Raw genomic sequence first — 27,060 nt, forward strand, 5'->3', positions numbered from 1 at the left:
CCTAAAGTGCGCATAATACAATTGTACCAGGGTTTTCTGTGTTACCCCAACTCGGAATAAAACACGAGAATGTGCAGTCTCAGGAGTATCCAGTCAGTCTGCAAAAAAATACATCGCGCCGTCAAAAGAACCCAAGTTAACTGAGGTTCTTTGAAGGCACCAACTGCAGCCGATCCTCTCCATGAGCTCCCATAGACAGTCTGTGTGATGGTACGTCTTTAGGTTGGCTTCCAGAGCTGAAATTGGTGGATAAACATGGACACGAATCTCAGGACAGGTCGCTGTTTTAAACATAACATTGAACGTTTGAACATTTTGTAGCTTTTTTGACCTATTCAAAACACGTTGACTTGCTAGTTAGTTGACATGCTAATCCGTTAGCTAGCTAGCGATAGATACGATTCCGTCTAAGAAGACGAGTTAGCGTTAGTTAGTTATCTGGTGTCTGTGGGCAGAGTGACGTTAGACAGCGGTATCTGTCTTTAGAAGTTCAGGCTCATTTTAGTTATAGTGTTTTCTAATGGAAGTCACGTTAAACGGGCCGTAAAAGCCATACAATCAAAGTGAAAGTGTTTTGCAACTCACTCAATTGTCAGTGGTTCTAATGTGGAAGTTAACGGCTATTACAGGAGCATGGCTTCATGTTCAATTTAAGAGTAAGTTCAAACCGTGATTTATTTACGGTGAGAATAACCGTAACACATGGTGTCAGTATAAGTAACTCCGCTCAGTTATATACCCACATTCGTCATGTTACATTCATTTAGCAGATGCTTTTGTCTAAAGCGAGTTGTAGTAACTGTTTGGCCATTTTATATGACATGTATGAATACATAGGTCGCAGTAGTGACTCAATGTATTGTTGACAGATGGTGTTGGTGATATGGAAAGAGTCCTGAGGTGCTGATGGCGGTGGAGCAGAGCTGCTGTCATGACCGCTCTCCTGTGGATGCTCGCGTGGCTGCCTCAGGTCCTGCCAGGTGAGCACACGCAGTCACGTGATGTCATCTTTCTCATAACCCTGAACAAGCCTTGGTCGAGATTACAGTTTTGTTACAGAAATTCATAAATAAATAAAAAAAACAGACGTTAAAAGTTATCCAGCGCTCTAAAAAGTGGACTTCAAGCAAAGGAAAGCTATGAATCTGTTGGCCATAGAGTGGTAGAAAGACCTAAAACACAGTGGTGCATTAGTTGTCGCTCACTGTAAAGTAAACAAAGTAGACTGTGTGTTTTTTCTAGAGGCATTTATTACATTACATTACATTACAGTCATTTAGCAGACGCTTTTATCCAAAGCGACTTACAATAAGTGCATTCAACATTGGTAATCAAAAGAACTACTAGTCACCAGAAGTCATAAGTACATTTCCTTTTCCAAACAAGCATCTAAGAGCATGAAGCAGAGCATAACTCAGAGCCAAAGTTTGTTATCAGCACAAGATGGCTGTTTTGGATCGGATAAACTGAGACAAGTCACTAAAATAAAGCCTGGATAGTTCATTTTCTATTCAGGTTTAAAGAGAAGAAACGTGACACCCATTGCACCAGTGTGGCTTAAATGATGGAGTAATAGAGCTCTAGAGGAATGAAATACAGACTATTAAACTGTAAAGAATGGGGCTCAATGCTCCTTTAAACAAGGCAGAACATGAGGGATGAAGACAAATTTGGAGAATCAAAGATGTTTTTGTTCACTTAAAAACATGCGTGTCATTCTATTCTTTAACGGAATACCCTACTAACTCAGCATTGCACTCCAACCTTCATGTCACGCACTGGACAGTTTAAAAAAACAACAGCAGATATATCATAACTTTTTATTCCATGGATTCTTCTCCCTATCCGCAATGCATTGTAGGCACATCAGTGTGTCCCTCTGTTTTTTCAGATGTGCATTAGTGCTCCTCAGAACCTGCAGACAGACTTTGATGGGTAAAAGGGGGGGGGGGGGTCCCTTTTAATATTGGCCAATCTCAGAAGTACACAGTGTGGCTCACTCACAGCAGCGCTTACAATGACTCACTCGTGGGTTTGCCTCGAGGCAAACACTTGAAAAACAAGTATGACTGAGGTGCATGTATAATAGAAATCTACTTAAGATGCATTCAATGTCCTGTTTGTTTGTATTTCAGCTATGAGTGAACTCCCACAGCCTGTCAATGCGACCCTGGACTCAAGCCATTTCATTCACATGCTTAAATGGGAGCCTGGACCAGGAACACCCACAGGAGTCCACTACAGTGTCACAGTTACCACAGAAACGTGGGTTTTATCCGTGTTCATATTCATTTACTTATTGTGTGTGTATACTAACAGTGTCCCAAGGAATCTGACTGTAGAGTCAGTCCGTTGCACCCATTTTGATGCAGACACTTTACATTTGGGTTACAACAGAACAATGATGTCAGATGTTTATTGGAGTGTGTACAGAGACACACACACACACACACACACACACACACACACACACACACACACACCCAAAGATGTTCTAGCCATTATGGCTTGTTCAGCGGTTCAGGAAGCACACCGACCAATTACATGCTCTGTAAATCATTTCACTTTGTGCTACTCAGCCAATCGAATATATGCATTCGTTCGTGTGTCGCTGCTTGAGTGAGATTTACAAACGGGGAGCGAGACCGAGTAGTCAGAGAATAATGAGTCAGAGAAGTTGTTTCACATGACGTTCTCCAAAAGTCTTTAACCAAGAATGGACAGACTCTTAGAGGTTAATTCTTCCTACGGGCAGAATTTAAAACCAGGATGTCTCACATGTTCAGAGACCGTGATGATTATTAAGACGCAATGTGAAGGTTCACTATGAGACAAAGTGAAAATCCTTTGACAAAAACGTACCAACTCGCAGGAAAAAACAAAAACAAGAGCCCGATATGATCGATCCATCAGATTCATTCACTTCCCACTAATGACGTCAACAGAGAGGAATAGAGCTGGTTTCAATAACCACAGATAGAATCTGATGGCAATAATATAATATCTTGGCTTTTTTGGTTGATATCACTTCACGCCTGAACTAATTGAATTTAAAGCTGCGGGCCAATTCTGTTCAATACATTTTTCAGAAGCTTTCTGTTATGTATTTTTTGAATGCATCCCTTATTTAACTTGAAACAAGAGAAGAACATTTATTTATTTTTAGAGTATTTATCATTTATAATTCATCCAGTTCAATTTGAAAACTGACAATACATATTGTTGAGACGTTTTTCAATTGAACTTAATTCATTTCAGTTGTTGACTTCATACTTAAGTTGATACAACTACTAAGCTTCTTCACTATATATGGGACCAAATCACAGCGCAAGTTGGACGTTCCTGTGATGTTCTGGACCTTTGATGATGAGGAAAGTCTCTCTAACTGAATTGAATTTGAATGGAATACCTTTGCCCTAAAGTCTGCCTCTCTCCTTTCCCTCCGGTCCTGTAGGGGAACTTCCTGGCTGCCGGTGGTTGGCTGCGAGCATGTCCAGCACCCACTGGTATGCAACCTGACAGTGGCCTTCTCTGACCCAAAACAGGTCTACTTTACCAACATTAAAGCGCTGCTGGCAGCACAGCACTCACAGCCACTCATCCTCCAAGGATTTAAACCCATCAAAGATAGTAAGTTGCACTGTGTTGAAACTAGAATGTGAAGAACAATAGGGACGGATAATGGAGATGAGATATCATCTTTTCTTTATTTTCCATTGTAGCAGAAAATAGCTTCTTCAGTTGTGTCTCTTGGTTCTGGCTTTCCTGAACAAAACCTTGTAGAGTTCTGTGGATTATCCCTTTAATACATTCCTCTACTACTACAGCTGAGTTATTCATTCATTCATTCATTCATTCTCCCTGTGGTTATATCTTCTGACAGGGTTTCATCTTCCCCTGGTGCCTCTGAATGATGACAGGGCAACAGTCAGATGATTAAACTGCCATTTTTTTATCTATTGCGCACACATGGTTTAACTGCCAACCAAGAGACATCATAGTGTCTGCTGTACCCTCTAGTTCTGGTCTTATGGCAGAACCATACTTGTTATAGCTCTGGTCACAAAGTGGTCTTATGTTTTTGTGGTTGCAATGAATTATTTGACAACAGAATTTTTGACATGTTATGCTAAAACCTAAAAAAACAGCAAATAAGCACTGCCTGTTTTTTTTGTTTTTTTTAAATGTATCTTTGCTGATACTGCAAAAGGAATTTTGCAAAGAGATTGTAAATAATGGTCATTAAGATAACACTAACACACTACAGTGCTGGATATCTAATTTCACTTCAAGTTCTGAGAGGCTTCTGTTGAACCAGGATTTAGTGCCTCAGAGGACTTTGCATAAACCTGTTTACTGTTAATGGTATCGAAGTAAATAAATAAAATGCTGTATGTCTCTTTCAAAATGTTTGAAGTGGTTTTCTTCCCTCGTTTTCTATTCATCATGCAATGGAAATTTGAGTTCATCTAACAAAAGCGTCTCTTCTGTCCCTGTCCCCGTGTCCTCCAGCTCACCTGGACCTGCCGCTGCTGACTGTGAGACCGTGTGCAGAGGATCTGTGTGTGGACCTACAGCCTCCCATGGAGCACCTTAGAGAGATCTATGGTTCTCTGAATTACAAACTCCGGATTGAGAGCCACAAACCCCAGGTACTGTACATGGAGCAACATACAGTGTGAGAGTTTTATACGCGCATATCTTTATCCGACAAGTTTAAGCGGATATTCAAGATAGCACTGCTGTGTTGCTACAGCTACAGGTGAGAAGATGCCAACGAGAAAGTTTGAGTAACACCTGCATGGCTTTTAAAAGGCTTGTCAGACAACAAAGGCTGACCTAATACAAGAAAAATCAAAAAATCACTGGTCTAAGTAAAATGCCCCAAATCTTCCAACCTGGATGCTTTGAAACATAACTGCGAGCTGAGTTGAGATCTATGGAAATATTGTGATATTTTGTAGGTGCTTTATTCGGTATTGTCCTTTTTTAATTTCACCTCATTAGACAGGAAAGCTGGATGCTTTCCTTTTATCCTGGTGTTTCCTCATTGTCAATCGAAATGGCTATTGAAGTGTGACATGAAAAGATCAGTTAATGCATTTAAGGTTAATTGGTGTAGAATTGGTTTAAAGTGATGTATTGAATGCAGCACTCTATTGCATACCTTACCACTGCAGTGTCAATCAAAGCTTCCTGTGGTTTAAACGGTGCATTTGTCTTGTTTCCTCCGAGTGTTCTACTAATCTAACGTCTGTCTGCGGTCTCTCTGTGTGCAGATTTTTAAATACACCGAGTCTCTGAGAACATACGTCTTGAAGGACCTGGCCTCTGGCAGACAGTACTGTGTCTCAGTCTGCTTCTCACAAGGTCTGGTGTCTCGAGAGTCCAACTACAGCAAAGCTGTTTGTGCCTCCACCCCTGGCCACTCTACTGCAGGTACAGGTCACTGTGTCTTTAAAGGGCTTTAAATATCGTGAAACACTAACGCATGAAACATGGAAACAGTATCACCACAACGCTCTAACTTGTAGTCGTCAGTACTGTTGATAATACCGATAAGCTTGCTCTGTTTCAAGTCCCTCTGGGCTTAATATGACCCATGACCCCCCCCCTCCTCTCTGCAGACTCATGGATATCGGCCACCTTGTGTTCGTTGGTGATGTTTGGTGTGGTCGTTGGGGCGGTCGCTGTGACCCTGCTGGTCTATACTGGTTTAATTTGTCCGAAGAGGAGACCACTGCCATTGGTCCTGGTAAGTAATACAATTAATTGTGGTCTTAAAAGCAGCAGCAGTAGTAGTAGTAGTAGTAGCCTTCCACTTAGCGCTTATTGTTTTCATACTAGCTTGTTGCACTTATTGTATTCGTATTACTTATAGCACTAACTGTTTTTCTTGTTTCTGCACTGTACTTTGGCTCTGAGTTATGCTCTGCTTCATGCTCTTAGATGCTTGTTTGGAAAAGGAAATGTACTTATGACTTCTGGTGACTAGTAGTTCTTTTGATTACCAATGTTGATGCACTTATTGTAAGTCGCTTTGGATAAAAGCGTCTGCTAAATGACTGTAATGTAATGTAATGTAGTGTAGTAGTTGGTGGTGCATCACTAATCTTGGAAGGTGACCGGGCTCCCCCCCTTTTTAAGTTGATATGTCAATTAATTTGTGGTTGAAACATGTTCAATAATCATTTTTATTTTATAAAAAGTGAGCAAACATTCATCAATCATATCTGGAAAATGTCAGGCCACATATTTAGCAGAACAATAATATTCCAAGTTTGCTCAGTAATAAGCAGTAGATTTAAAGAAGTCATTTTGGGTCATCATAACGTTAAAAAGGATACTGAAGAAACCTGCACTCCTGCATTAACCTGTGTTAACGGGAAGTCTAGAAGTAATCTACCAGCACCAAAAATTGTATTTCTAAACCATATTTCCCACATCTTTGTTGGGTGATAACTTCACATTGTCTAATGTGCCCCAAATTGAATATGCTGGATAAGAGTCCAGGCCTGACGGCATCTACACACCCATATTGAGTTAAAGTCATAGCGCCACCTTCTGACAACAGGAAGAAAGCCTTTTGTGACAAAGATCATCCAATTTACATAAAATGTCATTTTGACGGGCGGAACCGATTTCATCCACTTCTATCCATCAAGGCTTCATAATGTAGCCTGTCGCCGTTGCTTTCTTTACGACTTTTGGAAAAAAATGACAGTTTGTACTTTTTAATTTTCTATAGTATCTACCCCAGCAACTGTTACTAAAAGGAACTTTTTTTTATTTTTGCGTACACTGACAAGGATGCCATGAATCAACCACATCAACTTGATTGTTGGTCCAATGCTGCACACACACAGAGCAAGCCATTAGCGTTCTAATGCTAACTCTGCCACTTCTCCTTAATACATCCCTGGTCTGCCCACGTTAAGCTATCTACCTCGCTGTAGCTATAATTCAGTCTTGTAGATCCCTTACAAGCTTAAAATACGAATGCTCTTGCTGAAAGTGCTCTATTTTCAGTCTCAGCTAGTATTAGCTTGATACACAGTGAACGGTAACTCTGTAGTGCTTGGTCATGTTTTTGTGAGTGAAGGTCTGGCTGCCTTGGTGTATAAAGATATTGATTGTCAGTGGTCTTTCTGTTGACTATTTGCTGCTGTCATAAACCACACACAACGGCCCGTGTTTCACTGACTGGCGCCACTCCCGACGGGCATAAACAGATTCTCACTAGTATAAGCAGCAGCTACCTGGACCACTAGTGTACTAACTTGCTCCACTGACGGACACCACTGTTCAGACAGTGACAGTTATAAGGAGCACGCTGCCTGTACCTTTTCTTTTACTATTATATGCTCTAAGAAGTGAAGCGAACGCACCAGCAAAGAGGCAGGGATCGTTTCATTGCTCACACTATACCAAGCATTCTACTGGTTGGGTAAAAACATCCAAGAGCAGACTTTTCACAAGCACACAGACGAGGGAAGCGTTGCAAAACCCGAATGTGAAACCAATGAGTCATGAACTCCAATACTAATACAGAAATACCACACTCTTGAATATAAATAAGTGGAGAGAATGAGACATTTGGGTGCCACGGTCTGTCGTAATTGTTTAATTAATGTTCAACGAGGTCCATTCAGAGAGACTTTCCTCATGCAAAGGTCCAGAACATCACAGTAATGTCTGACTTGCGCTATGATTTAGACCCATATATTGAAGTAGCCTAGCAGTTGTATTACGTCTGTATGTAGTCACCAACTGACTGTCAAATCAAATACATATTTATTGTCAGTTTTCAAATTGAACTGGATGAATTATAAATAATACATAATCTAATAATAAATCAATGTTCTGCTCTTGTTTTAAGTAAAATAAGGGCTACATTAAAGAATAAATTACACAACAGAAAGCTTTTGAAAAATATGAATCAAAAAATCTTGGAAAAATGTATATAACTGAATTGCCCTGAAGCTTTAAATTCAGTTTATTCAGGTGTGAAGTGATGTCACCCAAAAAAACCACAATATTATATTTTTCTCCTCTTCTAATAAGAGATATTTGTGTTCAGAGTCTAATTTTGGATGTGAGTGGGTACGTATGAAGAGTTAACCTATAAGAGTCTGTCCATTAACGGTTAAAGGTTCTGGTCGCTCTGACCACTTGGAGAACGTCATGTGACATGTGAATAACTTCTCTGACTCATGTGTTATTCTCTGACTACTCGATCTGTCACCCGTCACTCCTGTGTGTAAATCTCACTCGAGTCGGGAAGTTTATCAGAATACACATATTTGATTGGCTGAGTAGCATCAGGTGATGGGGTTTACGACGCGTGTAATTGGTCGGTGTGCTTCCTGGAATGCAGAACGAGTGCCGTAAAGGCTGGAAAAGCTGCGCCGGTTACAATAGAAGCGCTCTGTCAAAATTTCATAATTCTCAATTTTCTATTGGTTATAAGTCCAAGTTCCAGATACAACGGCGTCTGGGTTCGGAACCGGACCCCTGCTATAGACTGTAGTTCCGTGAGTTTATGAAGGTAGGTCGCCACCTTCTGGTGTAGCTAGATACTGCACCTCAAATTGTCACGTTGCCCCCAAACAGACAGGAAATGATCCACAAATGTGCAAAAGTCATTTCAAATAAACTAATTGATCCAAAAAAGTGCATATATCCCTTTACATGTAAATTTTACATTTTGGTTGAAAGTAAAATCTACATATTTGCAAGTAGCTCTGTATTTTTGTAGATATGACTCGCCACAAAAAAAATATTTGTAGATCGTGTTACACAAACTATTTAGGTAACTATTGAAGTCCAATAAAAACTTCCATAAAAAAAGTAGTGACACATATTAGTGTACTCTCTCCATATTTCTGCAAAAACTGATTTTAAAATCAAAACACAATTGTAGTAATTTAAATTAATTTAACATGATCAAGTTTGCCATTTTTTAATTGATATGCTTTTATTTATGGTTTGATTTTTTTTTCTGAATAAAGTAACAGGAAAGAACTGCAAGCGGAAACGTACACACTAGACTGTGGTTAAGTGGAGAGCAGGGTCGTCCTTCAATCAGAGGATCGGCGGTTCGATCCCCGGCTCCGCTAGATGTGTCATTGAGCAAGACACTTAACCCCCAAATAGCTCCCGTAGCTGTGCCTACGGTGTGTATAAGGTGTCACTTAGCCCCTGTCCATTAGTGTGTGAATGGGTGAATGATGACATGTAGTGTGAAAGCGCTTTGAGCGGTCGGAAAGACTAGAAAAGCGCTAAGTACAGTCCATTTACCATTTACCTGAGATTCCGCTCATTACTCGAGTGAAGTGGTTGTTGTGGTTGATCTGTGATATAAGAAGAAAAGACAGCTGCACGTAAACCTCTCTGTTCAACAGGATGGTTGATGTACTTAGTTTCCTGTCTTAGAGAAGGTCAGACTAGACTGCCAGTGGGGGTGTACACGGTAAATGATAAAAGGTCAAAATATGCCTCCCTAGGTTCGCTAAATGCGAGTCAAAATAAAAAAGGAGGAAGTGAAATACTCAATATTTGAGTACTCGTTATGCATGCTATTTTATTCTCATTTTATTTTTTGACTGTCTCATTGGGCGATTGATTCTGTGGGTTCTGGGTGAGATAAACCAATCAAAAGTAGGCAACTGCTAGTAGCAATATCCAAACATTGTCGCCGAGCTTGTCCCATTTTCACATCGCATCAAGTGGTCATCCGTGGCAGTTCCCTAGCTATGGGTCATACAAACAGCCACCTCCTCTGATACACTTTAACAAAGTGCTTGAATGTGAAGGAGTATGCTGCTGGTTCAATCCTTCAGCCTGAACCATCCTGTGCTTTAATCCCTAAACAGTCATTTAGGATACTATGTTGATGCCATACCATGGATCAGAATAATAACAGACATCCTTTAATTGAGGAGGAGTCAAACCCCTCTTTTGTAATCCCAAAGAGTGTTTTTTTTTTGTTTTTTTTATGTTTTACTTTTTAATAATTGATATTTCTATCTTGAACTATTTACAACCGTCTTTTATAAGGTATGACTTTAGGTGTCTAATACCTTCTGCATTGTCTTCTTCCTAAAGTGTGAGTTCTGTTACAATTCTTAATGTTAGACATGATGGAACTACTGTTAATCATTCTATCCCTGACAGAGTCTATGTTGTGATTTTAGAAATATATTAGAATGTTGTCTAAAAAGCAAACCAAAGAAAAGAGAGGTTTAGCTGTTCATTGTTTCATTGGCAAACATGACTTAGTTTGTTGAAGTCACAAGCAGGAGGTCAAAGACAATCAAGTCTGTTTCTTACTTACTTGAATTCTGTTACATATTTCCCATCTGTCTGTGATATTGGGGCATCACAGAGTAGCGTTCTTGTACCATTACTTGTGTACATTAATGAATTAGAGTCTGTGAGCATTTTACGTGTCTCTTATATGCAGATGATAGTCATTTTGTTCTCTGACTCAAGCATTAAGATGAACAAAACTCTAAAAAAGAGTGAATGCACGTATTTCCATTTTCAAACGGAACTTCTGTCTATGTCTCGTAGATCTAGAGCCTCAATCTAAGTTCAGATGTAAGACTTGGGAGAATAACCAGAGCCATCCTTTTTTTCTTTACATATAGTGAAATTTTGAATAAAATCCCATATCACATTAGAAATACTACTTTACTAATTGTAATCCTGTAAAGAACATTTCAACAGTGATAACCTGTCACATTTTGAATGTTTCTAAACTGCATCAGGCCCATTGGTCTCATAGGTCACCTTCTTCATTCCTCTGATTTCTTTTTTCCCCCAAAAAATGTAATATAAAATGAAGGAAAAAATGAATCATTTGATTCCGTTAATAACCTAAAGCAACAAAAAGCCACATGCCACCACTGGTTTTTCAATGTGAATTGAACATGGAACAATTTGAATGCAAATTCTGTGAAAATGGCGTAGCTAGTCACCGCTACCTTTCGAAACCTTCAGAGCCTTTGTTTTCTTACAGCATGCTGGGACGTAGAAGCGTTATGGATGTGGGCGTCGGTTACAGTTGACCTTTTATTTGTGGTATTTTTCTCATGCGAGGGGGATTTGAGCATACTTTTTTGTAGGATAAGATGCCGTTTCATGTTTCACTATTAATTACTTTAAGTCAACCAGAGTGACAGAGAGATATAGAAGGGGCTTCCCCTCACACAGGACTCGTTCAAATGAAATGTGAAGTTAGGAGGGGGACACGAGGCGGGGCTATCGGTTGCTCACCAACCATTTTTCCAGAACACCATAGCGGCCGGTACTTCCTTGATATGATTCAGCAACATTTCCACTGGTGGGGACAATGTTGCCTGATGGCTCAGAAGAAATACGGCTTCATTTCTGGAGCAACTGATCGAGTGTTTAGAGATATTCATTTCATTTCATTAACATTTAATGAAAACGTTTGTCTGAATTTATCTAAAATTATAACAATTAGTGCTGAAAGGATTTGTTGATTGCTTCATCACTCAATTAATCAACAACTTAAACAATGGTCATTGTTGAGTAAGTCATTGATTGAATAAAATAGACAATATTCAAAACCGGCAAAACACAGAACCGGTAATTTAGAGCAAAAAGCACGAGGGATACATACAGGGTAGCAGGAAATATACAGAGAAGCAGAGCAGAGCAGGACAACTTCTGGAAAACATACAAGGACAGGAAGTGAAGTGACACGGGACACAAGAGGCAGGGAAATTCTGAATAAAACAGGAAACCAACTAAACAAAAACCGTAACAGACACTGCTTTTGTTTTTGGTGATGGGCCTGACTATACCTAACTTGAAGTTATGTCTCTCATATTGGTTTTCCATTATGGGCATAATGTGTAAAAAAACATTTTTTTTTTTTTAAGAAATAGTTTCCAGTTTTGGCCGCCCTACTGCTACTGGAGAGGACAAAACAACCCTTAACTATGATCTCAGTAATAGACATTTAATTGAATTTACAATTTTAGGACTTTGTCAAAATTAACATTCCAGACATTGTAAATGTGAAATTGATGTCAGAGTTGTTGTATTGAATTGCAATAGAAATGTTTTGATTATGGGTTAATCACTTAAGTCATTTCTTAAGCAAAGAGGACGATGCTGATGCTGGATGGATTATTGATTGACAGTTAGTAAAATAAAAGACTAATCTATTAATCAAGTTGTTTGTAGCCTTTTAACCGTTAGCCTTTTAGTTTCCATAAATCCCATAATTAAGGTTTAAAATAAGGACAAATGTGTATCACAGCGTACCAGAGCAAAGTATCGTTATCATTTGATAAAAGATTCTTTTATCAAATGTCACTGATTCTTCTGCTGACTAATTGTCAGATTTCATTTGTCTGGAGAGGCTTCCATCTGTTGAATATCTGCTTTTTAAAACAAGCAGCTTGGACTGCTGTTGATCGGACTTATTGGCTTTAACGTTGGTCCATGCTTTCTCTCTTTTGTTTTGTGTTTCTCTTCATCTCTCTGTCTCAGACATCCATCCATCACCTAGAGGAGCTTCTAGTCATTCCATCCTGCAGCTCGTCCCTGTTGTCTTCTCTCGTCTACGTTGAACCAACTCCGCCCTCTTCAGGTGAAAAGAGGAGCAACCACACGTCCGACGAGAGCGATGAGCAGAGTGGAACTGAGAGCCCTGGTGGGAGCAGAGGAGGAGCTTATAAAACGCGATTGGGCAATAACCTTCTCTCTTCTTCCTCCTCTTCATCTTCATCACCTTTGTCAGAACCTTTATCCCCGGAGCCTGAACCCTTGATTTCAACAGACACACATTTCGATGCTGGACTGAACGAAGCACACAGCACACACTCTGATTCTTTACCTATATCGGGCACAGTCCGTGGGACTGAAGGACGAGTCCCAACAAATACGGAGGAGAGGAAGGTGGTGGAAGAGGGGGGCAACCAGGGTGTGGACCTTTTCACATTAACCTTCGGCAGGCTTGGGCAGGAAGTGGAGGAGGTAGGGAACTCGCATTTTGACTTTGGGGAGATGGAGCCACAGTCTTCCTCTGTTTCAGAGCTGTGCAATTCCATTCCAACCAAGGAAGTTGTCAGAGGAACTGTTTCCTGCTCTGTAGATGAGGAGGAGGAGGAGGAGGAGGAGGAAGAGCACTTTGGATATATAGGGCGGCCATGAACAAATGTCGTACAGAACTTACTGTAGAAATCCTGGAAGTTACAAGTTCCATTTTTATGATGTGTTACAAAGACTGACTATGAAACTAAGTGCTGGTCTATATTCATTTCCATTGTCTCTACACTGAAAAGTCATATTTTGATAAATAGCTCTCATTACAGGACGTACTGTTCTCAGAAGTAAGGTTTGTGATGGAGATTCTTGTGTTTCCAACAGAAATGACAGATTTGATCAGTTGTATTAAAAGTTTAGAACAATGAGCGTCATGCAAGGACCACTTTAACTTTCTCATGATGAGTATTTTTTTCTTGATGGTCTGTTAGCCTGTTCTTTTAAGCTCTTGCACCTTTTATCGCAGTTGCAAATACCATTGCCTTCTTTCAGCTGATTTATTTTCACAAAAAAAAAAAACACATTTCTGAGGTCAAAGACTAGTGATGCCCTGCTCTGCCCCGCCCCTTCCTATTACCACAGGCAATCATCTAGGCAAGTATTTGCACAAAAACGTTAGTCCTTTAGTTCAGGGTAGGGTGTGTAGAATCAAAGCAGAACCCAGGAGTTTCTGGCTGAATCCTCTACAATAACGACATGCATGCAAAATGAATATTCTGTTCCCCATATGACTGAGAACATGTGATTTTTTTTTTTTTTTTTTTCTTTCTTTTTTTTCTTTTTTTTTTTTTTGCCACGGCAAATTGTAGGTTTTTATTAGGACAATTCTCTAAATCTTCTAGCTGCCTCAGGGTCTGTGTCCAGAGGAACATCCTCCTGTTCTAACTACCAGTGTTACATCACTGTTCTAACTAGAACAGGAACATCCTCCTGTTCTAACTACCAGTGTTACATCACTGTTCTAACAGTAATTGGTCAGTAATTCAACTATTTGTAAAAGGCAGCTCTACAGTTCATACTAAGTAGTGTTGTGTACTCTTAAGTTGTGTGTGTGACAGCGTGTCTTTGCTGATTGAATGTCGGCACAATTTAGTCTGAAGGTGCAGTTATTCCAGATAATACACACATTACGTTTTGTATGCTTAGGTTGTTATACATAATGTATTTCTACATATGAGAATTGTGACTGAGGAAATATTAGTGAATGAATATTACACATTATCTACAGTATATAGTTACATAAATGCTGTTACACAAAAAAATGTGCCATATTTTTTTAACTTGTGTTTAATGTTGATAATACATGTTTTATTGCAAGTTACAGTATGCAGTTTAATTTTTGTATTTTTATGCTCACTGTAAAATCTTTGTCAGTCATTACTCTGTACATGTCGCATTTAATAAAAATACGTTTTTAAATAGTGTTTTGTTGTTTTGTATTCTAGCAGTAAAAGTTACAAATTCTTTTGTACGTTACGAAAGCATAGACAACCATAAAACTAACACAGATCAGAGACGATTGTTAAAGCTGAAGTCAGGTTTGCTGACTCCGGTGTTTTGCTACTGTGAAAGCTCACACAGTTCACTGAGGGATCTGTATAGGAAACGCAGGGAGGGACTTCTAGGGAAACAGAAACTCAGCTCTGCACATGGTAACAGTGTTGATTTACCAACCCCCTCACATCACTCTCTACTTGTTGTGTGCTCCAACCCCAAAAAACCAGCCTCATCTTGTGCGTGACATTTTACTAAGAGCCATAAAAAAGTCCATGGAGAGACGATGCGATTGTGGAGGCTTCTTCTTCTGCATTTACACCTTGGTAAAGCCTTCTGAGTGAATGTGTGGAGGAAGTAGGGGTTGAGATGGTGAATGTGTGATATGAATGCATATGTACTTCTGGACTGTTTGTGTTCTCCTGAGCTCTAGTACTGCTGTGAAGGGACATTGTGCTTGTGTGTGTTTAATTGTTTGCGTCCACGCTGTGTGTAGATGTATATATGACTGTTGTCAGGAGCAGTAAATGCATTGTTATTCTGTTCAACTTTGTAGCAGCTCCCAATGAGCTCAGTGAGATGCAGAGCTATGTCCAGGACATCTTTGTGTAACGTGTGCAGACTGTAGACTTAGCCGTGTTTAGTGATCCAGAGTTCTAAGGCTGAGGGTCTCTGCAGGTCTGCTGAGACCCTCGGCTCCTTTAAATCCAGACTGAAGACTTTTCTGTTTGCTGCTGCCTTTAATTGAACCACATTCAAGGATATTAATCAACTTCTGCATTTTACTACTACTGTATTTTATTTCTTAAACTGCACTGCAACTATTATTCTGTTTTTAGCTTTTTAGTGTTTTAATGACTGTTTTGAATGTTTCAATGAATGTTCTTAATTGTTTTTAAATCTCCTTCTCTTTTGCATTATGTTTTGATGCTTTTAATGGTTTTATGTGAAGCACTTTGAATTGCCTTGTTGTTGAAATGTGCTATACAAATAAACTTGCCTTGCCTAAATGATAAGAAACACCAAACGATGTCATTGAGATTCTAAACCCTGTGTTGTTGTCCTGTCCTCCTGTGCAGTGGTGTGCGTTTCCCTCCCCGCACCTTCCAACGTCGCCATCTCCTCCTTCAACATGGAGCACACGCTCAGCTTCCTGCCCGGCCCCCAAACCCCCTCCGACACCCATTTCACTGTTCAGATCCTTCACCTCAGGTATTCAGTCGACGGGCTCAGAAAGCTTGGATAGACGAGACACGGAGGCAGAATTAGGTCCACCATTTATGACTCTGCTGAGACAAACGTATCTCTTCATTTTCACAATGGTTTCTGCTTCCAGGCACTTTGAACCGTCTGCCTCCCAAAGCTTTGCTCGTTGTGCTTTGTCATTTTCTAAGATGTGTAATAGATGATTGTTATTAGCATGGACAACAAACCCACGACCTGTCCAGCTGTTTTCCAAACTCAAACCTCTTGGTGTTAGAGATCAGTGCTTTGTCGAGGTTGAAAGATTAACGTTATATACAATGATTTAGTTAGTGCTAATACTGTAATATTAATATATAATACTGCCTTAAGTTGTTCACAAAAACAACTCGCACAGGAAATGCCGGTTTGTCTTCTCGTCATTTAGACTGACGCAGATACACATAGCAGAGTTTCCCTTACATAAACAACAATTATTTATGATAAGGATTTTTTTTTTAAGAATTTAAACCAGAACTTTGTAAGCAGTACATTCGACTTGAAATGAACATCGAGGGATCTCCATAGATATTCCAATTCATCCTGACAGGAATAATGTCTGAACCATTTCTGGATCAATAGGTGGTCCGAACAACAGGCTGACATCCTTGGATGGCAATAGCTTCTCCCATTTATCATAGTCTGATATTATTCCATGATAACGATGCTCACCTCATGCCCGCTCTGCACAGTAAGTCGTACGTTTCATTGTTGCTTCTGAGGCACTTGTCAAACCCCGTGAGCAAGCACAGTTTTTGAGTAGCTGTGTACTTGGAGGTTATATCCTAACAAGTGTGAGTTCCTTGTTAAAGCCCAGTTTGTTGTATCTCTCACAGCCGTGAATGTTACCTGTATGTGCAACATGTTGTCAGTCACGTTTTCCTCGCTGCATCATTTCACCTTCACCCTCGTTTTATGGGATGACACATTATTCTCGATCTTGTCTTGGATTATCGTCACTGCTTTTCTCTCTCCCTCTGGATTTCCGTTCACTTTGGAGGAAGAACACGTGGAGACCAGTGGCTGCCTGTTTGGAGCTGATGGCCGGACAGACGTGTAACCTAACCCGAGCGTTTAAGGACCCGTTGAATCGATACTGGGCCCGCGTCCAAGCCTTCACTTCCACCCAGACATCCGACTGGACTGTGTCTGAGCAGTTCAGTCCTCTGTCTGACAGTGAGACACACGCCTATATATTTAAGATTTCAAAAAAGCTACACACACTTCTCCAAACCAAATATCCACAGTTGTTCTGAGTTCAAGGTAGACAATGGCACTCTTCAATGGCAAACATATAATTGGTCCATATAAACATGGAATATTGCAGTGTACTTGTATTTCATAACTTTTGAAATTGTTCATTTCTCCCCGTAGCTGTGTTGGGACCTCCTGATGTGTCGGCGTCTGGCTGTGGGAACTGTTTGCTCCTGCAGATCAGACTTCCTAGGACAAAGGGGCTCCAGCAGCTTAAACACTTGTACAGAACAGTCGACCTCCATGTGCGGAGGTCCAGGGATGGTGCACAGGTACGTGTCGGGCTTAAAGTTGCAGTCATCAATATTTTTTTTTTTAAACAATTGTACAAGAGGTCAACAGTTTTGGACTGTTCGACAGCTCTCCTTCAGCTCGCCAGCTAGCCTCCAGCTAGCTCCTCAGTGGGTTAGCTTCCTGTAGACCCTAATCCTGCTAGCCTCCTGTCTGATCCTGACAGCGTGGACTTTGAGCAGTAACCTTTCTGGGGAACACGCCTGGCTATCTCACCGGGTATCTAGGGGGTCGTGGGGGAAGTGTGGTCCCGAAATCGTCAACAAGACACTTCTGCAGTGTGTTGTTTTCCTGGCTCCGTCGGCCGACACCATGCTAGACCCTCTTCAGTCTGTAGTCCCAGCAGGCCCGCAGCCACACCTTCCAGACTACCCGAAATTGCCACGGAGCGATGAGCTCACGGGTCAAATTATTTGAACTTTGACCTTGCATGCAGGTGACAGAGCCAGAAGCAATGAGAGTAATAAAAAGCCCATCCTCTGATTTCCATGAACTCTCTAACACAACACTAAAAATATACCACAATACCACCAAAGTAATGCCGATCTTCTGATTGAAGGACGAGCCGCTCTAACACTGAGCCACAGTCGCCCCTAACCAGTTCCTACTGCTATTTTACGTGATAATTACGTCAACGGCAACTCAGTGATACTGTTGCTGGCTGCGCTTTTGCCATTTTGTGGCTTTTGTCGCTCATAGTGTGAACAAAGCAGGGCCCCTATAGGCCCTCCAGCCTCTCTTAAAGCAGCCATGCTTTTAAAAACAGTGCAGGTTGTTAATTGCTGGTTTGGACTTAGGGTTACAAAAGAATCCGCACTGGTTTAATCAGGGCCAATCTTGTTTTTGGTCGGTGGCCCAAACAAAAGCAGTAATCAGAACGCAACTTGTAGAAGTTACAGATACTGAGTGTATTTTTGTGAAGTCTAATAAAGATGTAGGTGCTGTATGTGTAAAATGTGTTTCCATCACATTTTCACATCTCACATTTTGTCATAATCTCTAATAATTAGGACAAATATAAAGCACAGCAGAGTTGCATCATAAGATACCAGTGCGTTCCAGTAGCTCTGCATGTTTATGTTCGAGCGTTTTGTTTCAGGTTCCTGAAACAAAACTGAAGAAACTGATATGAAAGTCAGCGCAGCGTGAAATGCAGAGAAATCCAAACCGCAAACCCACAAGGCAGTTCTTCTTCACCTCTTTGACAGACTCATGAAAGGCCCATCCAAATATTGAGGGAAACACATGTGTAGGCCCAACACGTGACTTCTAGAGGCTTCAGGTCGCCTCAGACGGCTGATGTTCTGAACTATGTGGGTTTTACCCACGTTTTCCTCTCAACGGCTCACATTTGTCTGTTTGAAGAAAAAGCTCAGTCTGATGAGAAGAAACCAAAGGAATTCACCGTAAAGTCAATCTTCTCAGGCCCCATTTCAGTTACAGTATACAAATGTGACACGAGTAGCCTTTCATTTCTTAAAACAAGCATGCAATGTTACTAAAATCTCAAATTAGTGGAGATAGAATAACAGATTACGTACTACCGCTTTTTACACATCTGTGAGCTGCTCTGTATTTCCTGTCTTAACACCTGGTGTGTGGCAGCTCTTTCTTGGGTAAAATAGAGTACTCGAAACAGGAAGTAACGTGCATCCCCTTTACTACATTAACTGCAACCATTTCTATTGAATTACAAGAAACAGATCGTTGTAACTCACACAGGCTCCGCCCTCTTCTGGACTATATACACATTAATTGGAAATGTACTTATGACTTCTGGTGACTAGTAGTTCTTTTGATTACCAATGTTGAATGCACTTATTGTAAGTCGCTTTGGATAAAAGCGTCTGCTAAATGACTGTAATGTAATGTAATGTAATTCAATTGTTCAATTATTTCATCATCACTCGGTCAAATTGGCACAGTTTGGGTCAAAATAGCGCCACGGCAATACTGGAATAAGGTTTCTCAGTACTCATTGGTATTCAACCATTGGAGAATGAGTTGTTTTGACCCAGTGTCATTCTTATATGACCGTTTGGGTTAAGAATCCTTTTATTCAACATTATATATTTTGACACAGTTTCAACATAATAAGCTTCGGTTTGACCTTAAAACCGTCCCAAATGTATTGCTAGTTGTACAAAAGGATTGACATATTAACGATCAGTGACAAATGATGAAGTTTAATAAGAGGAAGTGTACAGTAGATTGTAAAAGTTCAAGACCATACCATAGTTTATGTCAACTTCAAAGCGATTCAATTTTCATTTGTTGTGTTGCAGTTCAGTCTGAGTCTGCCTTACAAAGAGGAGAACGTCATCTCTTACCTGGAGCCAGGTGTGGAGTACTGTGTGACTGTCTCTGTGAAATCACTCTTCAACTCCAACCTGGTCTCCAGCTGCTGTGCCTTCACCAGCCCTCCTCAGTCCAGAGGCTCACGTACGTGTTGTTTATTCTAATACTCACAATGAATAAGACAGTAATCCAAGCGTGTGCAATCTTCCCTCATGTTTTGTGCTATTTGAATCTGTTCATTTGGGGGATGAGACGCACACTTCTCTGTTCATAATCTGTCCACATGCTTTCTTCAAGTCAAGACCTTTGAATACCAAAGTGCGATAGCAGTTTAATAACCTGTTAATAAGAATGCAGCCTATCAATACCACAACAACAACATCAATTTGCACAAACTGTTGTTGTAATGAGAACATGTTCACGTTTTAACAACATATTTTGAAGTTGTAATGGCATGTTTTACTTTTGAATTGTTTCATACCTGAGTATGCAGTTTCAACAAGACACTTCTACGGTGGCCCTAAAGGTCAAAACACAACAACATTTCACAAAACACAACAAGTTACAATACAAGGTGGGAAAAGTGCAAATAAACACTAAATGCAACAGGAGAAATGATTTATTATCAATGATCAATGAAGGTGTGCTGCTGTTTCTCTTGCATAGAAGGCCACAGAGTCTCTCTGCTTAATTCCTATTCCCTTGTAGTCTAACATTTACTTTACTTTGTTCTAGTGCTGGGCAATATAACGCGTTATTATCGCAGTTTTTTAAAAAATATTATTAAGCGGACATTTTTAACACAAGAACCGGTGTTACGGTTTAACCAGGGACCCTGTTAACTGGCGACCTTCAGCCGGACGCGTCAATTTGCAACAGCTGCCGTAACTATGACGACAACAGACGCATTGGTTAAACCGTAACACCGGCAGCAAGCTGTGAACAGCTGTTTGTGTGGCGTCTCTTCCGGTTTCCTTCACCTACATTCCCCTGGGTCCTAAGTCCCTCCATGTACAGCATTTTATCACCCTATATGTACCAACATACATTTATAACAAATACCACACATATTACACTGTAATCAGCATTGAATATGTGTCTGACCAAAAAAAGCAAAAAAGTTTTTAAAGTGTTTTTGTTTGGAATATGTATAATAAGCATATCATTTAGTTATCGCTACTGAGAATTTAACAAACATGACGTAGATAGGTTTGCAGTTTTCAAGGTGTATATTTCAAATTGCATCTATTACACACATGAAAATAAAGTTGTGATCACCGGCTGAATATCTATCATCAGAATCATAACTGTATTTAACTAAAGGGAATACTGCTGTTAAAAAACACCTTATTTGTTTAAAGTGTTTGCAAACCAAATGTTATTGCACTTTTGTTCATATAGCAGTATTTTACAACAATGCGATTAATCGCAGTTAAAATTGTTAATCACTGCCCAGCACTACTTTGTTCAAAACAGAGATATTCTGAGACGCCTTGGTTTTTAAATGGGCAATATGAGATTTCCATGTCAGTTTGTCTATTGTCTATGACCCCAAAATCTGAACCAACAAAAAATCTGCAATCTGCAAACAACACAAACTGCTAAATATTTGATGTTTCACATGTCATTGATTCCAAAATAAAAAGTTTAGAACCAAAAAGACCAAAGCCTTAAGGGACTCCACACTCAAACACTTTCTACAAACAAACAGGACTTTCAACCTGGAGACAGGTGTTTGAGACTGGTGTGATTTTGAAGTTTCGTTAGTTATTTTAAGCCCGACCATGATGTTTTTGCTAAACCTAACTAAGTGGTTTTGTTGCCTTAACCTCAGCACACTGGGCTATCCAGTGCGTTAGATAGTGATGCCAAGGGGTCACTATGTGACAAATTGAAATGAGATTGAAAGTATAGTTTAGTGGTTGGTTATACAGTCAATAATCTTTATCTCGATCTCAGCTTCAATGTTTTATTTTTGGATTTTACTACAAAGGATTTGATTTAAATTCTAAACATTACTTTCCCATTGCAGCCCCCATATGTTAACTTCTATGTTGTTGTTTTTTATGGAATTGCTAGATTTGGCCACAGTATTTTTATTAATTTCCCACCTCATTCTTGTCTTTTTAATACCGTATTATTGTCAGTAATGAAATGACTGGGCAGGCCTGTGGATTAGGCATGGGGAAAATCTATGCACAGTGTCGCGATATTTTGCACGTCAATATTGTATCAATATACAATCACTGACTAAATGGACTGTACTTGTACTTGAGTATTGAACTCTTATTATATAGACTATCAATATTGCAATGAGGGATGTCGGAATTTACCCAATTTGGCCATAACTGTGGTTATATATGTCACAGTTTCATAACCATAAGAATTGAAGGGGCTACGATATCTGTGGTGTCCCCCTGGCAGTGAGACACGTTGTTTGTGTGTGTGAGGTCTCCTCTTGAGGTTGCCGGTTTGTTCTGTGTGTGTGAGAGAGTCCTGTCTCTGAAGCGTTGCTTTAACTATTTCCGCTAACACTCCAACCTTAAACTCGCCAAAAAGTGACTTAAATCAGCCGCAGGTTTGGATACAGGAAATGCTCAGGGAGTCATCAGATACACGGTTCAACCATCAGAGTGAAAAACAAAAGTGTTACTGTCGATCGTTGTCGGCCAATATTCAGTAAAACATCTGCCATGGAGGTTCCTTTCATTTACATTGTGGTGACTTCAAGCTCCATTCAGTAAACATTTTTATTGGATGAGGGTAAATAAAATATTGTATTTTTATTGTGTTCAAAGTAGTTTTTGGTGAGAAACTAAATAAATGCAGTAGTTGGAAGGAGATGTTTTCATGGCAACACAAAATAGATATTAGAGATGAATTATGAACTGTTTAACTTCCTAACAATAGCTCCCAGCAGCGTATTGTACAAAAGTAATATTACTAATACCAAGAGTTTTATCAATAAAAATACAATCTTTTATTTTATTTCCTACTCATTTGTTTGTATCCAAATGACCACTATAGATGATTTAAACAAAGTAAAGGAGATAGTTGATGATGATGATGATGATGATGATGATGATGATGACAATAAACATTTTGGTTCACTGGCTTATTAGAAGTATTCTGGTTAATAATCTTGAATACAGTGAAACCAGACATTTTTTATCAATAATTGAGATATGAAAATGTCATATTGTGACGTCTCTTTTTCAGTCCACTAGAGGGAGCTGAGTTTCCTCTGGTACGGTCGGCAGGATTATGGACGATAACAATAAAAGTTCAGTTTTTGAAGTGCATGATGCTAAAGTAATGACAAGTTCTAATGACAGTGTTGCTCAGAGGTTAACCGACAAAAACATTTTTGCTGCAATATAAATGAGTGACGTGAGATGAACCGAAATGAATCTTAAAAGCTAAATCAGATGTTGACAAACTGCACAATTTGCAGTTGAAAAAAGGTAATAAATCGCAATATATTGCAATGTTTGATATCGTTAATTAAGTATCATGGGTATATTGTATCGTGGGGCCTCTATGATTCCAACCGCTACTGTGGATACAGGATTATTTTAGGAGCCTTTTAAGTGCCTTTGATATCATTTTTATTTTATTTTATTATCATTTTATGATAAACATCTTTCTTTGGCTTGTCTCATTGTAACTGTCAACTTATTTTGATCAACCTTTCATAAATATTTGTTCTAAATGTGATGAAGTCTGTGTAAAGTATATTTTTCTTTCTGCATGCATTTTGTTATGCAAGGCTTTTGATGATAACGGCCTTTATGTTCACACTATTAGTGGACAGTGTGTTGCATACAATAATAAGTGTAGAAATGTCTCATATGCAGCATTTACCTCTTCTACATAAACCTTGAACTTGTTTAAAGCTTCATCAGTTTTTACCTCTATGTGGATACAGCTTTATTTTAGGTCTCTTACCCCTTATACCAGTCTAGGCTATTTTCCGGGTACAGGATTCTCAAATTAAAGTGCTTCATTTGTTAAATAGCCTAGCAAATTGAAGGCTAATTGAATTTCTAATCTTTCCTCTAGTAATTGTATTTCTAACATTAGAAGTGTACGTTTCAAACAGCCAATGCTTTTTAACCTGATATATGCTGCTGTCCTCCTGTCTCACAGTGTATATGGTCTTCAGCCTGCTGGGTGCGTTCTGTGCACTGGGGTTTCTCCTCGTTGGACTGGTTGCCTACGGCGGTCAGAAGAGCTATAAATTACTAAGACAACCTCTACAGAGAACTCTGGTAACACATCCAAACATGTGTGCTGCCGTTCATCTTCGCCTTCAATACACTTGATGTGCACAAAGCGTCTCCCTCTGATAATCACTTTGATCAATACATTTGATTAGTTGGTTTCTGCTTTAACTGAGCTAATTAAGATCCTATTTTTTTATAATGAGTTTATTTATTATATACAAATCCATTATCATCAAGCCAAGGAAGCTGTTTCACAAGGTTTTTGAAAAACATGACATTTTGGTAAAACTGTCAGTTTCAAGCGTTAAGTGATTATTAGATGAATCAGTTTGTCAATCAACAGAATATTAATAACTGACAATTTGAATAATCAATCGTTTAAGTCACTGATCATGCAGCGGCTCGGTGAGGCTGCACTTTGGCACGGTGGTGCTTTGAGCTAAACGCTAGCATGCTAACAATGACAATGCTAACTGATGTTTGGCAGGTATCAATGTTTACCATCTCAGTTTAGAATTGCTAACATTTTCAAATTACCATTAAACACAAGGTGCAGCAGAAGCTGACATTATTCGCTCATTAGTTTTGCAGATATTAGTCTTAAACTCAAGACTCTATTTTCTTGTCAACAAATCCTATGAAAAGATCTTAGCCACCAGTGAATGTATCTACTAACAACTAAAGTGTGTGTGTGTGTGTGTGTGTGTGTGTGTGTGTGTGTGTGTGTGTGTGTGTGTGTGTGTGTGTGTGTATATCTTAATGAGATTTGTTGACAGTAAGTAAAAACACACTACACCAGGGGTCTTCAACGTTTTTCAGATCAAGGACCCCAAACTGATAGAGAGATGGAGCAGGGACCCCCTACTATATACAGTATATTGTATATCGTTGTGTTTTATATTAAACTGGGCCTAGTGCCATGTATAAACATACCTTGTTATTGTGCATTCAATACTAAGCTATTCAAATAATACACAGGTTCATATCTTCATGTTTTTATTTTAAAGGTACAGTGAGTAGGGTGGCCGTGCCACTGCCATTTAGAAACATACCTTGTATGATAATCATGCATACAAGCTATTCAAATTGCCGTTTTGATTCTAAACATAAATGTGGAAACAAAAATGAGTGATGGTCTATTAGTGCCACTGCCATGCATAAACATACCTGTTATCTTGCATACAATACTGAACTATTAAAATAATGGACAGATTCATGTTTGGGGAAAGAAAGAAAAAGAACAAATAAAATTGTCTAATCAACCAAAAAGTTCGCGGACCCCCTGCAGTACCTCTGCGGACCCCCTAGGGGTCGCGGACCCCCTGGTGAAGACCTCTGCACTACACCATTTCTTTTACTCTTTGAACCCACTGCTTTATATCTTACTCCCTTTTTTATTTTTAGGCTAAATGTATAACAGTAGACTGTATCAGGTTATTTGCTAGGATCTGGATCCAGATATTAAAGAAGATTATTTTCCAGGTACAACTAACCAACCTCAACCTTGAATTTCACTCGAGGATGTGCATTTGCGCAAGTTTCACTGTTGTTGTTGTTGTTGTGGTTTAAGTGCAGTATTGTCAGCAGCATGTAAACGTGACTGTCTCTCTTATTTCCAGTCGTACATCCTTCTCCGATGCCGGAATCGCGGAAGTGCATCCATTGTGGTCTCACATGAGGTCTCAGCCCTGCAGCAACACGGAGAGGGCTCTGCTGACTGCTAACAGGCTGGTTCAGCCACCGAGGAGCTGCTCTGAAGGGGGAGAGGAAGACTGTGGAATGGCAGTGACATCCAATGTTTGAAGTGGAAGTGTTAGGGGGGGGACAAAGACAAGAAGAGCTCGTTTAGGTGGAGTTGATCAGGTTGACTAGTTTTGAGTAAAGGCAGACGTTGAGGGTAAAGTTTATGGTTTACTATCAGAGTGAGATGTTTTTGTAAATTGTAAATAATTCTGTTTCTATGCCAATATTTTGAATTTCCTCTGACTCTTCTTCTGACTTTCTAAATTAGTTTGAGGTAGATTAAAGTTGCTGTCTGTTTTATAACCCAGAGAATAACAAACTCACCGTAAACTTTAGGAAAACCTTAATTAATGCATGAGACTTGACCTGAGCGAATAAGTCGTATAGGAATAAGCATAAAACTTCAGCATGGTTAACACATTAGTTTGAGTATTAAGTATATGTGTTTTATTACTGTGAAGCAGCAGCCTTACATGCTGCCATCCATCCCGTTCTCTTTCTTCTGTTATTATACTTACTAAGAAAGCAGTTGTTTTTCTATCGTGCTGTACTGATGGTGGCGATGCCATTCTGTACACTGGTGCACCAGCCTGATGAGCTCAAGATATAAAAAACATGTGGTGAATAAAGCATGGTGAACATGGTTTTAAAAAAAGAGTGTTTAGTGTTACTTGTATTTAACTTATTTTCATGTCCATACATGTATTTTGTTTTCTACCAGAACATGTTTACACGCTAATATAAAAAACATGACGTTCCGCCACATAATGTGTTAAAATGACTTGTCGGCACCGCTGATACAATGACAAATAGGATCCTGTTTTGTGGTGGACACACACATCTTAACGCATCCATGTGAATATGCGCTAGCGGCAGTGAGAACGTGCCGTATTTATGCTGTGAAGTGTTGGACGGTGCTGCAGATTGTGACACTGAGCTATAAACAGTGAGAGAGACTAGTTATGGTGGGAGGGGAGGTCGCTGGGTCAAACAAACAGGACTTTCAACCATGAGACCAGTGTTCCAGTTTGTGTCGACAGGGTTGTTGAGTTATCGGGAAGTTACGTTTCTGACGTTTTTCCTTAAACATGGTTTAGTTTACCTAAAACTTAATTTACATAATTGTTTTAACCATGATGTTTTTCTAACTACGAACCGTAACCTAGGTAAGTGGTTTTGTTGCCTCAACCTTAGCTAACGTATTTAATTGAAGGCTAACCATGACGTTTTTTCCTAAACCTAATTAAGTGGTTTTGTTGCCTGAACGTTAGATTGTTTCCGTGGTGCACCCTGCATTGAGTCTTTATACTCTCACTATCCCGTGTTTGTAATATTAATGAATGCACACAGAATTATTCACAAATGTATTTTGTTATTTATACACAAGTGACTCCACGAGAATATTTTTCAATGCACACAAAAAATGTTA

At 39.5% G+C, this 27,060-nt stretch overlaps 2 protein-coding genes across 3 annotated transcripts; both read left to right on the top strand.

Moving 5' to 3' along the window:
• The first annotated feature begins 179 nt into the window (after positions 1-179).
• On the top strand, positions 180-14,502 carry LOC137883624 (interferon alpha/beta receptor 2-like). 2 transcript variants are annotated; one of them, XM_068725172.1, is made up of 8 exons: positions 180-210; positions 870-980; positions 2,136-2,265; positions 3,455-3,630; positions 4,513-4,652; positions 5,280-5,439; positions 5,628-5,755; positions 12,529-14,502. In XM_068725172.1, exons 2-8 carry the CDS (start codon positions 932-934, stop codon positions 13,189-13,191), a joined length of 1,446 nt encoding a protein of 481 aa, XP_068581273.1. In that variant the 5' UTR covers positions 180-210; positions 870-931; the 3' UTR covers positions 13,192-14,502. The 2 variants fall into 2 exon arrangements, with proteins under 2 accessions (XP_068581273.1, XP_068581272.1); XM_068725171.1 differs by having other exon boundaries at positions 188-277.
• A 250-nt stretch (positions 14,503-14,752) lies between these two features.
• Positions 14,753-26,288, top strand: LOC137883625 (interferon alpha/beta receptor 2-like). The gene is given in 8 exon segments (XM_068725174.1): positions 14,753-14,903; positions 15,657-15,789; positions 16,820-16,995; positions 17,194-17,345; positions 19,650-19,806; positions 23,812-23,933; positions 25,508-25,605; positions 25,607-26,288. Coding segments are annotated over 8 exon segments (963 nt in total). The 5' UTR covers positions 14,753-14,863; the 3' UTR covers positions 25,692-26,288.
• Positions 26,289-27,060: the final 772 nt, after the last annotated feature.

Source organism: Cebidichthys violaceus, unplaced genomic scaffold (assembly GCF_023349555.1).
Source record: "Cebidichthys violaceus isolate CVI_PGR_0920_01 unplaced genomic scaffold, fCebVio1.0.p SCAF_34, whole genome shotgun sequence".
Lineage (NCBI taxonomy): Eukaryota > Metazoa > Chordata > Actinopteri > Perciformes > Stichaeidae > Cebidichthys > Cebidichthys violaceus.

Coding starts and splice junctions, on each gene's coding strand:
- LOC137883624 (XM_068725172.1), top strand. CDS start 932: ATGACCGCTCTCCTGTGGATGCTCGCGTGGCTGCCTCAGGTCCTGCCA. Junction 981..2,135: donor GCTGCCTCAGGTCCTGCCAG/GTGAGCACACGC, acceptor TTTGTATTTCAG/CTATGAGTGAACTCCCACAG. Junction 5,756..12,528: donor GACCACTGCCATTGGTCCTG/GTAAGTAATACA, acceptor TCTCTGTCTCAG/ACATCCATCCATCACCTAGA.